This window comes from Sinocyclocheilus grahami, unplaced genomic scaffold (genome assembly GCF_001515645.1).
Source record: "Sinocyclocheilus grahami isolate Dianchi unplaced genomic scaffold, SAMN03320097.WGS_v1.1 scaffold30.1, whole genome shotgun sequence".
Lineage (NCBI taxonomy): Eukaryota > Metazoa > Chordata > Actinopteri > Cypriniformes > Cyprinidae > Sinocyclocheilus > Sinocyclocheilus grahami.
Genome location: NW_015505209.1, coordinates 1772381 through 1786612, shown reverse-complemented (window position 1 = coordinate 1786612; position 14232 = coordinate 1772381). Strand labels below are relative to the sequence as shown.

Here is a 14232-nt window from a genome sequence, read left to right as displayed (position 1 = left end):
GCTTTAATATTTTCGCCAGGCCGTCTGTGTACTGTGTAATTTGGAATTGAACTAAACTTCGCTACCGGCCGATCTTAATCTTCTCTTGAGGCATTGCCCGAGGCAACTATTATTTATAATCTTCTTGTGCAAGTCACATGAGGGCATTTAATGTCTCAGAGAGATTTCAGCGCTCAATCTGCATGTGCACGTGCATTTGTGTCATAGCAATTACAGAGCTTTACTCTGTGTATTTTGAAACATTCATCCTTCCAAGTGTTCATTCTGACTATGAAACATCCATCCTTTTTTTTAAATAATATAGTTTGGATTTGGTATAGTTTTGCTTGTGTGCTCTCTCAAAACCTTTCTATATTGCATATATATATATATATATATATATATATATATATATATATATATATATTGTATAGCTTCTTGGCTCATTTCCCTGACATGCACTGTCATGACACCTTTCATTCCTTTTCCATACAAACATGTTTATAATTTGACCTGTATTTTTTTTATTTCGCTGAGATTGTACCAGGCAGGTTTGTGTGCAGCTGTGTGTGTCTGTGCACCTGGGTGCTGTAATAGGCTCAGCAGCTCTGTGCTAATTGAACAGTGCTGAATATATAACAAGTTCATCAGCTGACATTATGACTGAACGTACTGAAACCTGTTAGTGCTGCTTCACCACAGACTGAATATCATGGGAAAGCAGGAATTCACCTTTGCAGATGTGGGAAGGGCAGGAAAACACCTTCAGTGTTTAATAGTTTTGCTGAATGACGTTATCAAAGACACGTTACTCACTGAGTTAATATATATACACTACTGTTTAAAAGATTGGGGTTGGTAAGATTTTATATTGTTTTTGAAAGAAGTCTCATATGTTTAGCAAGGCAGCATTTATTTGATGGGGGAATATTATTACAATTTAAAATATCTTTTCTATTTTAATATATTTTAAAATGTAATTTGTTTCTGTGATGTAAATTTTCATCAGTCATTTCTAAACATTACTAAAAATCTCTATCCATCTATATATATATATATATATATATATATATATATATATTTCTGATGTCTGAAATAAGGAGGTTGGACAAAATAAGGAGGTGTTTTGTTTTGGTTGTTTGTAATGGTTGCTTTGGAAACCAATAGTTCCTTCTCAAGAAAAACTGGAAACCAATAGTTCCTTCTCAAGAAAAACTGGAAACCAATAGTTCCTTCTCAAGAAAAACTGAATTATCATTCCTTACGATAAAAGCTACATAGCCTGTTTTTCTTTAAGTTAAATGCTACATACTGCTAACAATGGCAGCTTCATTCTAGCCTGAGAGGTTCAAATTTGTTCGTTACGCTGTGGTAATCTAAGACAACAATTACAGCTCATTCTACACATTAACTTTGATGCCAAGTCCAAAATTGACACACTTTTTTGCCTTTGAGGTATTTTTTTCATGTGTCAATCATTCACGCATCACTTCCTGTAATGAATGACAGCGGTTATTGAACGTGCCCCTTTGAAATGAACTGTCTTGTATTACTATCTCATTGTGAGATGTCATTTAAAGTGCTTAAAGGACTTTTTGAATGACGCGTCTTTGATCCTGCCAAAACTGTATGGGGATCTCAATTACTCTCGTGTAATGAGCCTGCGTCGGCTCTGAACTCATAAACACGCTGGGCTATCGTCACAATCCCCTGCTTTTATTTTACACAGATAAACAGGACAATAAATAATGGCAAACATCAGATCTACATTTGTACAATACAGCAGTTCTTGCGATTCCAAGAACAATCCTGAAGGTTTTGTTGAATGTCATTCTCAGCGTGTCGCCTGATTCAACACGGCCGCTGTTTGTCCCACATTGGCACGTTGTGCATCTCTGCTCGTCCAGCTGTTCTTGAATCTCTTCCAAACCAGTCAGAGCTGTTGTTTATTTGAAATGGTTCAATCCAATCCAGATTAATGGCGCTTGATTGAGTTAGACCTATTGGACTGCTCCATCTAGAGTTTCATGCCAGAACTCTGTAGTTCAACTTTGTTCAAAAAGTTGTTGTTTCACTGCCCTGCAACATCAAAAATAGGCTAATAACTACAGAAGCCCATTCTGCCATGGAATTTAAATAAATAACTATAAATAAATAAAGGAGCTAATTGTGGCATTTTATCTTCACAGTTTGGACTTTGCTGAGAAAAAAAGTCTCAAATGAGATATAAACTCAGAATTCTGACTTTTTGTCTAGCAATTTCAAGTTTACATCTCACTTTTCTGACTTTTTTTTTTATTTTTACTGAATTCTGAGTTTACATCTCGCAATTCTATATTGTTTTATTTCCGCCATGGAATAAACAGTAAAAAGGTAATTGTGAATTTTTATCTCCCAATTCTCCGTTTATATCTTGCATTTCTGATTTTAATGAAAAAAATGAAAATTGTCAGAAATAAATTCGGAATTGCGATTAAAAAGACAGAATTGTGCGATAAAATCAGAAGTTCCTTTTTTTTATTTTTTTTATTGCTTGACGGAAATGTGCTTCCATAAATAACACATTTTTACATAGAATAATTAAGATGCAGTGAAGTAGAACCGCGTTCTGAGGAACATTGTGACTGACAAAACTGGTTTCCTCATCGACTGGGTTTGTTTTTGGCTGTCACTGGGGTCAAGGCAGCAGGCCAGATGAGTTTACCTTTTGTAAATGAGTAATCCTTATTACAAACCCTCATTCCTTTACTGTAAATCACTGCGGTTAAATGCAGAGAAATAAACACGGTATTGTGGATGACCTCTTTATACTACAAATCCCTCCCCCACCATCTCTTCTCACATTCAAACTCAATTAAAACAAACATCAGTTTATCCATTATTTTTTCTTGGTTTTTTTCTATTTCTATTATATTATTTTCTTCTAGTATAATTTTATTATTGTTTACAAAAGTGTTCCAAGCATAATCTGAGCGGAAATCAGTCACAATGCCAAGTGATGTAAAAAAAAAAAAACATGTCACATGGCTGAACAGTTGGAAATAAATTCATCTCTGTGAGTGATATAGCCAGATTCTCTGCTAGCTTTAATATTTTCGCCATGCCGTCTGTGTACTGTGTAATTTGGAATTGAACTAAACTTCGCTACCGGCCGATCTTAATCTTCTCTTGAGGCATTGCCCGAGGAAACTATTATTTATAATCTTCTTGTGCAAGTCACATGAGGGCATTTAATGTCTCAGAGAGATTTCAGCGCTCAATCTGCATGTGCACGTGCATTTGTGTCATAGCAATTACAGAGCTTTACTCTGTGTATTTTGAAACATTCATCCTTCCAAGTGTTCATTCTGACTATGAAACATCCATCCTTTTTTTTAAATAATATAGTTTGGATTTGGTATAGTTTTGCTTGTGTGCTCTCTCAAAACCTTTCTATATTGCATATATATATATATATATATATATATATATATATATATATATATATATTGTATAGCTTCTTGGCTCATTTCCCTGACATGCACTGTCATGACACCTTTCATTCCTTTTCCATACAAACATGTTTATAATTTGACCTGTATTTTTTTTATTTCGCTGAGATTGTACCAGGCAGGTTTGTGTGCAGCTGTGTGTGTCTGTGCACCTGGGTGCTGTAATAGGCTCAGCAGCTCTGTGCTAATTGAACAGTGCTGAATATATAACAAGTTCATCAGCTGACATTATGACTGAACGTACTGAAACCTGTTAGTGCTGCTTCACCACAGACTGAATATCATGGGAAAGCAGGAATTCACCTTAGCAGATGTGGGAAGGGCAGGAAAACACCTTCAGTGTTTAATAGTTTTGCTGAATGACGTTATCAAAGACACGTTACTCACTGAGTTAATATATATACACTACTGTTTAAAAGATTGGGGTTGGTAAGATTTTATATTGTTTTTGAAAGAAGTCTCATATGTTTAGCAAGGCAGCATTTATTTGATGGGGGAATATTATTACAATTTAAAATATCTTTTCTATTTTAATATATTTTAAAATGTAATTTGTTTCTGTGATGTAAATTTTCATCAGTCATTTCTAAACATTACTAAAAATCTCTATCCATCTATATATATATATATATATATATATATATATATATTTCTGATGTCTGAAATAAGGAGGTTGGACAAAATAAGGAGGTGTTTTGTTTTGGTTGTTTGTAATGGTTGCTTTGGAAACCAATAGTTCCTTCTCAAGAAAAACTGGAAACCAATAGTTCCTTCTCAAGAAAAACTGAATTATCATTCCTTACGATAAAAGCTACATAGCCTGTTTTTCTTTAAGTTAAATGCTACATACTGCTAACAATGGCAGCTTCATTCTAGCCTGAGAGGTTCAAATTTGTTCGTTACGCTGTGGTAATCTAAGACAACAATTACAGCTCATTCTACACATTAACTTTGATGCCAAGTCCAAAATTGACACACTTTTTTGCCTTTGAGGTATTTTTTTCATGTGTCAATCATTCACGCATCACTTCCTGTAATGAATGACAGCGGTTATTGAACGTGCCCCTTTGAAATGAACTGTCTTGTATTACTATCTCATTGTGAGATGTCATTTAAAGTGCTTAAAGGACTTTTTGAATGACGCGTCTTTGATCCTGCCAAAACTGTATGGGGATCTCAATTACTCTCGTGTAATGAGCCTGCGTCGGCTCTGAACTCATAAACACGCTGGGCTATCGTCACAATCCCCTGCTTTTATTTTACACAGATAAACAGGACAATAAATAATGGCAAACATCAGATCTACATTTGTACAATACAGCAGTTCTTGCGATTCCAAGAACAATCCTGAAGGTTTTGTTGAATGTCATTCTCAGCGTGTCGCCTGATTCAACATTCAACGCTGTTTGTCCCACATTGGCATGCTGTGCTTCCCTGCTCGTCCAGCTGTTCTTGAATCTCTTCCAAACCCGTCAGCGCTTTTGTTTATTTGAAGTGGTTCAATCCAATCCAGATTAATGGCGCTTTATCATGTCCCCCTCCTCCTCCTCCTCTTCGACTTTAATCACAGAACTCACTGCTGCCAGACCCAGAATTTTCCCCTTTTATATGACTTCTGATGGATTTGCCTCGTTTTAAATAGCTAATTATTTTTTAACAAATAAACTGCTAAATTTAAGAGCATAAATCATAGAGCAAACAGAGGACTTCTATTCAACTTTAATTTGATGTTTATATGATTTAAAGTTTGTGGCGGTCGAACATAAAACACTCTTTTCTTATATACAATTGCCTCTTTTATCTGGGAGCTGACATATTAGGGCTTTTCCAAATGTCATAATTCATCTCTCATCTCTAAATTGAGAATGAAGTGGGAGGGCGGTTCTTTCCCTTTTCTTCCTCTGTTTTAAAACATCACTTTTAAGGCTTAACTCTTAAATCCTCTTCATACAGCACAGAATCCCTGAACTCGGTGACTCTGCTGCATTGCGCTGGATGGATGCCCTGCCCAAACTTAAGAAACTCTGTGTTGGTTATGATGCTGAGGTCATACTGGAGCAAAATGTACAGTTTCTAGCATGTTTTAAGTGAGTATATGCTTTATAATGCATTTGTACTACACTTCATTTTAAAGTTTGATTCTGAAGTTAATTCTAATTCATATAAAGATATAATGAATAAATTATCCACAAATTTAGAAGAAATGCTACAACAGCATTCAAAAACATTCCACTTGATAATTTTGCTATTAGTTGCAATAGAGGAATCATATGTACTGTATAAGATTAGTCAATGACACATGATCCTAAAAGGTCCCTCGTGACTAAGAAAAAAAAGCAGAAATGACAGCAAATTCCAGTATGTCTAGAAGACTGTACATTTCGTTTAATTGGAGCTGTCTCGTTGAAATTGCTTCAGTCTTTCTTTTTACTGTGAGCAAACAGGGCTTCACGCATCAGCTCCTCAGAAGTATGAATAAACAGCAGCACGGCGCATGCACCTTTTGATTCCCACAACATCAGTTCCCACAGCACAGGATGTTTTCTGGTTATGCAAATTGATTCCTTGAGTAAAAGCTATTAGCGAATTGTTCTAATTAGTCAGCTGGTGAACATGGAAGGGATTAGCACATAGTTGCTCAATGCAGATATTTGATCTGCCTAAATGTTGTACAATAAACAATTCTCAAGACCCCATTAAACCAAATTAGAGTTTTGTGGTTTTTAGTCCATGTACATTAATTCTAGGAATTCTATATGCTAAACGTTGAGAGAAAAAATTTTTTTTGAATAATTTTCTTCTGGTAAAACTGACCAAAAATACTGATGACTCATCCCGCACTACACAGATTTTTGTCCAATTAGATGCTCTATAGAGTCAGAATGCCCCGCCCCATAACACCACCTGCAACTGACTAGCAAATCATGGTTCATGTTTGTACCATAGCTACAGCTGCACTGGTCAGCGTTCTTCCTGTTGAAAAGGAAGTGTGGGTGGGGCATATTGAAAGTCTAATGATTTTATTTTTAAAAAGCCAATAGACTTCAAATGCATCAACTACAAATTCCTATGATGTTTTATTAGCTTATTTCTAGAGAACATCTGATTAGATAAAAATCAGTGTAATGCACGATGAGTCATTAGTTGTTGTTTTTTCCCCCCAGAAGAGAAACAATGTCAAATTTGAATACATTATATAACATTTGGGAAATAAAAACCCACAAAACTCGAATGCTAGCTTTTACACGTAAGGCAACGGAAAACAAATACATACTGCTGGTATTGCAACATTAGTCAGCTCACAGTGGACATCTCAGTCTATGCATTGGTTAATTAGTTCTAATTTGCTAAGCTGCACCTTACAAGCTATTCTCCATGTGTATAAGTGAGGCAATTAGAGAGTGAGGCGATCATAACACTAGACTGGTATAATTTACATGCGTTCCTCTCTTATAAAGAGAACATTCGTGAAATCAACAAGAGGCGAAATGTTCCCTGAGTTGGCGCCGTATTGAATGATTCTAAATCGTCTTGTCACACAAGTGACTCGCAAACAGGCGCGTTATCCGAGTCCTGGCTGTGCATTGAACTCAATCCGGTGTCCGAGTCATCATCATTGGTGCAGGTTTTGGACAGTCCCCTCGCCTGCTCTACCCAAACATTGTCTACGGAAGGCAGTTGTTCGGTTTCTCCCTCATCTTTGCTGTCTTCCGCCTGTTTCTCTTCCAACTCGTCTAATCTGTGAACCTTTTCGAGTAATTCCCTCAACTCCTTTTCTTTCGCGTCCAAAAGCTCCTGACTCAAATCCAAGTCGCTCTTCGCCGTCTCCAGATCGGTGTTCAAGCGCAGCCCGATGTATAAACTCGTATCCAGTTGTGTTTTGATCCTCTCCTCCTCTAATTGGAGTTCGTTGTCTGTTAGGTCCGGCACAACTGGGACCGAAGTCACCTTGAGAGCCGTTTCTTCTCCAGTGCTCTCCGCGTCTTTGTTGGAGAGCTCCTCCTGTCGCCGTCTCATCCACCTGTGGTTGAGTTCTTCTTGTATTTCACCTGTAAGTATCTCCATCAGAGCCTCCCTCTCGGCCAGTTCCTCCTGAAGTTGAATGACTTGATCGCAGCGTGCCGCGTATTCCTCAAACTGCGCAAAGGACGCGTCCGGATGCGCGCTGGAATCGCTATCCAAGCCTTGGTCGAGCAAATAAGTGTCTTGCACGTAGTTTACGCCGTGTATTTTCATTCTGTCAAAGTGAACTTTCGATTCATACCTCTCGATTTCACCATCCAGCTCTTTTATTCGCTGTATCTGCTGTCGGATAGTATGATCCTGCGAAATAATGAGGTGGACGAGCGTTTCCATTTTCTCCGCTGATGGTTTGTCTTTTGAAGTCTCCTCTCTCTTCCGATTAATTTTGTCCAACTTTCTAAAAGCCTTCCGCACAATCCTCCGCTGTTTTTCCTGTGTAATCTGCATGGTGGCTCTGGTAGTGCAAGGGCTCTCTTTGCTGAGCACGACCCGCGCCTCGGCGCTCCTCGGTCCGCTGTTGGGCAGCGACGCGTCGCTCCTGACCAGGACGAAGCGCACGTTCTCCTGCTCGTCGCCCCAGGCGCTCCACAGCCGCAGGATTTTGGTTTTATTCGGCAGAATCCGCTCAAAACCCCTCCATTTCTCCACGATACAGTACGACTGTGGAGGACCGGTGAGCATCGCGCCTTTCTGGAAGTTCTGGTCCTCCATCAGCACTTTCACTACATCCGCGCAGGTGGTGCGTCTGGACACTCCGGACACCAGCTTCTCCTCCCGGCATACCCACACCGAGATTTTGCTCTCTTCTTGTTCCATAACTCACATCGAGGTCCAATAAACCGGTTTCACTTTGCACTGTCACATTGATAAAATGTTACACTAGACAGACGAGTCGTCGCCGCGCGCTGAGAGTTGTGTTCGTCTCTGAACTGCAGCAGCGTGTTTCTGAGCGCGCAGGCCCCGCCCACCGAGTCCCAACATCACATGACATTAAACTCCAACTTCACTCATTATATAGATAATAATGCACTCAGATGATCATAAACGCATGCTGTGAATATATGGACTGGTTGTCACTTTTCACTCCATTTATGCCATTATTTTTGAAAGCATTTCTGTGTAAGCAAAAATGCATCCGAACATTTCACTGAACATATGTTGACCAATAATGGGGCAGGTTGTCACACACTGTAATAGGTAGGTTGTCACAATGGAATCTGCAATTAAGCCGCCTATATAGACGTTTCAGCGAAATGTAAACACACAAAACAACTATGAATCACAGAGCAATTTTGAAACACCCCAAATTGTAAAACTAACACAAAAATACGGAATCTTTGTTTTGACTAACAAGTATTGTAATTCAAGGTTTTCCAAACTGGGGCTCATCAACCCTTGAGGGTATTACGTTTACAAAAAGCTAACAATTGCTTAATAAAAATTTAAATAAGTAGCCTAAATTAATAAATAAAATTCATTAAAAATAAATGAAGAATACACAATTCTGGCTATAAATGTTGATATTTTATTAGTTTACCTGCATGCCATTAACCACATTTAGAGAAAAAGACTAATAATTACATCATAAAAATGTAAAAAAAAAAAAAAAAAAAAACACTTGCTAAAAAATTACATATTATATTAGTTTACCTGCATGTCATTAACCAACATAAGAGAATGGAAAGCTAATAATTTTATCATAAAAATGTAAACTTAAAATAAAAAAATTAACAAAATAAATATAAAAATCTAAATAAAACACTCAAAGTGTTGACATATTTTCTTAGTTTTCCTTAGTTTAACCAATTAGAGAACTGTGAACACTGAATGTGTTGTGAAATTATTTAAACATTAACTTCAAATCTCTTTTCAAGTAAATATTCAGGTCAAAGAGGTTTGGCTGACCAAAACCATTTGGGAATCCCTTGTTATTAAACTGCATAAATGTGTAACATTTAAAACAATTGACGACTTGCCCCAGTGAGAAAATAACTTTCCTAACATGACACAAAATACCCTGGTCCACATGAAACATTATATAACCTATAATCTGTTAGTATTATTGGTGTTACTAGTTCTTTAAATTGCTAGTACGTCTACTGATGACATAATGTACATTTTGATAAAATATGAGCTTTAGACCATACTGTAGGCCTAAGCCTGTAAAGTACTTCACTAGAGGGAGGTGTATTATTGTTAGTCTGAAAAAGGTCAGTGGCTATAACGTAAATCACTACACTGGTTTTGTCCAGCTGTGCATAACCGGATGTTCAGATTTTCCATCGGTCAGTGCGGATTTAGGCTGTAATATCCCCAGATGAGAGAGGGCAAAAGACAACTTTCCTGGTGAAATAAACCGTCAGGATTATATCAAGAGTTCTGTTGTGCTGTAGACCTGTCGATATATGTCTATTGATAATAATAATAATGTTATAATAATCTGTGTGTGTGTGTGTATATATATATATATATATATACACACACACACACACACACTAATTATACATATAGACAAGATTTAAAGTGCCTGTCAGTAATCGTAATAATTTAACAGAAATTATTTTATATTACTATTAAATGTAATATTTAGCAAATTGAAAATGAATGAAAAATGAATGAATTTTTCATAATGTAAATTATAATGTTGTGATCTCTAAATTCAGTTGTAGCATTTAAAACCATTGATTGAATTTTTTTTACTGTTGTAATTAATTTAGACAAGATAATATAGAATATATTATTGCCCATTAATGAGCTATCAACCATATCATTGAATTTGTTCTTTAGCTGGTCCAGTGCTCAGTGTTCAGTGACAAATAGTAATATATAATAATAACAATAACAATATTAATACTACTTCTACTACTACTACTACTAATAATATATCGCATATTAGTAGTAGTAGTAGTAATATTGTTATAATTAAGTAATAATATGTTCATAATAATAATTTTTTTATTACATTTATAATTATAATAAATAATTTAAAAATATATATTATATATAATCATGTTCATTTAATTTGTATTCAATTCTGTTTGGTAAACATGAATAAAGTGATTGCGGAAAACAGGGTCGTGTAGTGTGTCATTATTTACAATGTACTGCCACCTAGTGGCTGTAAAAAACATTACATATGTTTTTTTTAAGTACAGCAGACTCCATCAAAACAAGCCACATGTCATTCATACAGGTAAAATATTTGTTTCTCAAAAACAACGTGTGTGTGTGTGTGTAAACAAATATGCTACCAATTACTTAGTGCAGGAGAGAAAATAGAAACGCTAAGCAAAACAGTTTGCAGTACAAACACTAAAAGTTTATTTTTTCATTTTCATCCCCTCAAGGAAAATATACACAACTGAAAACAATTATTTGACATGAGTCCACCTATTAAAAAAAGCTACCAAACTCAACGTTTCAGTGCTCCCAGACAAAGTGTTCTTACTGAAAACAAACAGACAAGAACTGCATCGAATACATTAGTGTTCTCTTTTAAAGTTCTTTTTACTAACATACTCTGCAAAACGTGTAAAACATGGCTGACAAAAAACAAACGAACAAAACATAATCTTGTGTGTTAAATAAGACTGAGATCGACAGTTTGATTCGGAGTCAGGAGTCATTTATAATTACCCAGAGTTATGACGGCCCTGTAAGCACTGGACTGTCACTCATTAAAGTCATTAAAGTCACGTGATGCCTCTGTGTTCATGAAATCGTATCGCCCTTCCGCTATACGAACGGCTTTCTTATGGTAGATAAAATATCCTTCCATCAAAATGAGACCAGTACAATTTTAATTATGTTTCTCCCCGCTTTTAAAATGTCATAGGCATTATGGTGATAGAATCCAAATCTGACTCACTTTATGTTTTTTTTTTTTTTTTGGTGTCAATTTTCTGAGCTGGAAAAACACAAAAGGCACTTTCAACACCTGTAGCTTTCACTTGGCATGAACAGAAGTGATAGAATGTGTTTATTTGGTGTACGAGAGAGATGTGACCTACTTTGCTTAGACTGGATAGACAAAAAAAAAAAAAAAAGGGGGACAACATACATACTTCATGTGAGTGTATATATATATATATAGCCCACTTCTACTCACAATTAGACGATGTCTGCGATTATTAACACTAAGGCACGATATGCTTTGGTGATTTTGCTATGTAAATTCCCATTCTTGTGTAGCCTGTTCTGATATGAGCAGAAACAACGCATTAGTTTCTTAAAGCTGACGTTCGTCACTTTTGCGCCAATAGCGCCACCTAATGGAATTTCAAAAATATTGTTTTCAAAACACCAGGTAGCCCCGCCCCCAACTCACTCCATTGGTCGACCATTGGCCGGTCGATCAAAACAAATGTGAAATTTTCATAGTGCAGCTGAATGTTTATAGCTTTTGCGAAAATTAACCGACGAATGGCTTTACTCAGAGTCTCTGCATATTAAGCTGGGATAGGACGATTTTAAACAGAAAAAAATTACATACATCAGTTTTAAATGCAAAGAAAATTCACAAATGAATAACTGATTAGGGGTTGAATTTAAAGTTTCTTATATGATTTGTTTCTTAGTGTTTAATATACATAACTGTAGGTCACACTGGAACAGCCCGTGTGCAGTGTAAGGCAGGTAGTTCCACATAAATAATACAGTACCTTTTTATGCTCTTTCATTAAAGTTAAATCCACTAAAGGTCAAAAAATACCAGGGGCGAAGTCTTTGAAATGTAGTTCAGTGTGAGAATAAAAGGTTGAGCAACAGAAAAAAAAAGTGTACTATGTACATGTACTATGACAATACGTTTTTATATAAGCAATGTTCTTTCAAAAACACATTAATGTTGGTTTAAAACATCAACCAAAGTTAAACAGACATCTGAACACAGTAACAAAACCGTACCGTTTCACCCACACGACAGGTTAATGAAAAATAAACACCAAAACACAAGAGATACACTAATTATAATGTAATTATTCATTCCAGACCTCACCCAAAACGTGACAAAAGCCTTCTGGGTGGGATTGACAGAGGCACAGCCACTTAAAAACGAGGTCGTGAGTCATTCAAAGGCTTTTCTTAGTCCGCTAGACTCTGCTGCCCTTGGCGGTCGTCAGCTGTGTAGCCTAAAAGCCTCAGTGAATATAAAGTCTCCACTGTTCTCTGGGTCACTGGCTGCTCTCTGCTCGTAGTGTTACTCGTGCGAGTCGAGGAGCTTCAGTCTTTGACCAGTCTGTAGATGTGATGCTGAGCGCCGTGCTCGCTGTTGGAGACCTCGAACACACAGGCTATGCACAGTAGCGTCTCTTGAGTCTCCCTGTTCGTCACCACCTGCGGGAACAGTGCAGGAATTGATGCGTTTAGCAATCGGCAACACAAGACAACACTTGAAGCCGAATACAGTGTCATATTTACTCATGTGCATTTACAAAAGACATGGGAATTGTAGGACCTACCAATAGGATAGTGAAGTTTTCTAGTACGCTGTTCATCATGTACTTCTCAGGCAGGTGCTTGAGCTTATGGATAAAGTTGATCATGTATTCACACATGGGAGACCGGTTGATCTTGTACACAAAGCGGCCGTTCTCAAACCGCGCATACTCCGTCTACCAGAAGAGACAAAAATCAAATAATAAATTAAAAATGTTATTTGAATACTGTTTTCATCTTATAATTACATACTGTATCTAAAATTAAACAATTACATTTGATATATATACACTACCAGTCAAAAGTTTGGGATAAGTAAGACTTGTAATGTTTTTTAAAGAAGTCTCTTATGCATTTATTTGATCAAAAATACAGAAAAAAATGTTAATCTTGCAAAATGTTATTACAATATAAAATAATGGTTTCTATTTTAATACCCTTTAAAATATAATTTATTCCTGTGCTGCAAAGCTGAATTTCCATCAGCCATTACTCCAGTATAAAGTGTCACATGATCCTTCAGAAATCATTCTAATATGCTCATTTATTATTAGAATTATTTTTTTCTAACACTATAAATCTTTGCTATCACTTCTTATCAATTTAACACATCCTTGCTGAATAAAAGTTTTAATTTCTTTCAAAAAGGAAAGAATAATTTACTGACCCCAAACTTTTGAATGGTAGTGTATATTGTTAGAAAAGATTTCTATTTTAAAATAAATGCTCTTCTTTTTAACTTTTTATTCATCAAAGAATCCTGAAAAAAGTATCACAGGTTCCAAAAAAATATTAAGCAGCACAACTGTTTCCAGCACTGATAATAAATCAGCATATTAGAATGATTTCTGAAGGATCATGTGACACTTTATACTGGAGTTATGATGCTGAACATTCAGCTTTGCATCACAGGAATAAATTAGATTTTAATGTATATTAAAATAGAAAACGTTATTTTACATCATAATAATATTTCACTATTAAATTTTTTCCTGTATTTTTGATCAAATAAATGCAGCCTTGATGAGCATAAGAAACTCCTGTAAAACATTAAAAATCATTCTGATCCCAAACTTTTGACCGGTAGTGTATATATTAAAATATATTTAATATTTTATTAAACATAATATAAAATGGTATAACAATATTAATATTGTGTGGTTTAATAATTTTATTATATAACATTACATTTAAATTATTTAAATTATATTAAATATTATAATACATAATTAGCAATGCATCAAAATGAAGTTTTGACATATTTACAGTAGGAAATTTACAAAATATCTTAATGGAACATGAT

General features: G+C 35.8%; 2 protein-coding genes across 4 annotated transcripts in view; both read right to left on the bottom strand.

Moving 5' to 3' along the window:
- Positions 1-4716: 4716 nt before the first annotated feature.
- LOC107572532 (ras association domain-containing protein 10-like) lies at positions 4717-8405 on the bottom strand. The gene has a single exon (XM_016258953.1). It carries the CDS (start codon positions 8307-8309, stop codon positions 7005-7007), a length of 1305 nt encoding a protein of 434 aa, XP_016114439.1. The 5' UTR covers positions 8310-8405; the 3' UTR covers positions 4717-7004.
- A 2394-nt stretch (positions 8406-10799) lies between these two features.
- tead1a (TEA domain family member 1a) overlaps positions 10800-14232 on the bottom strand; it is a 53250-nt gene continuing 49817 nt past the window's right edge. For all 3 annotated transcript variants that reach the window (XM_016258935.1, XM_016258929.1, XM_016258942.1), the window contains 2 exons: positions 12953-13105; positions 10800-12827 (listed from right to left, as the gene is read on the bottom strand). In XM_016258935.1, coding sequence (XP_016114421.1) covers positions 12714-12827; positions 12953-13105 — 267 coding nt within the window. In that variant the 3' untranslated portion in view covers positions 10800-12713. The remainder of the gene's footprint in view (positions 12828-12952; positions 13106-14232) is intronic.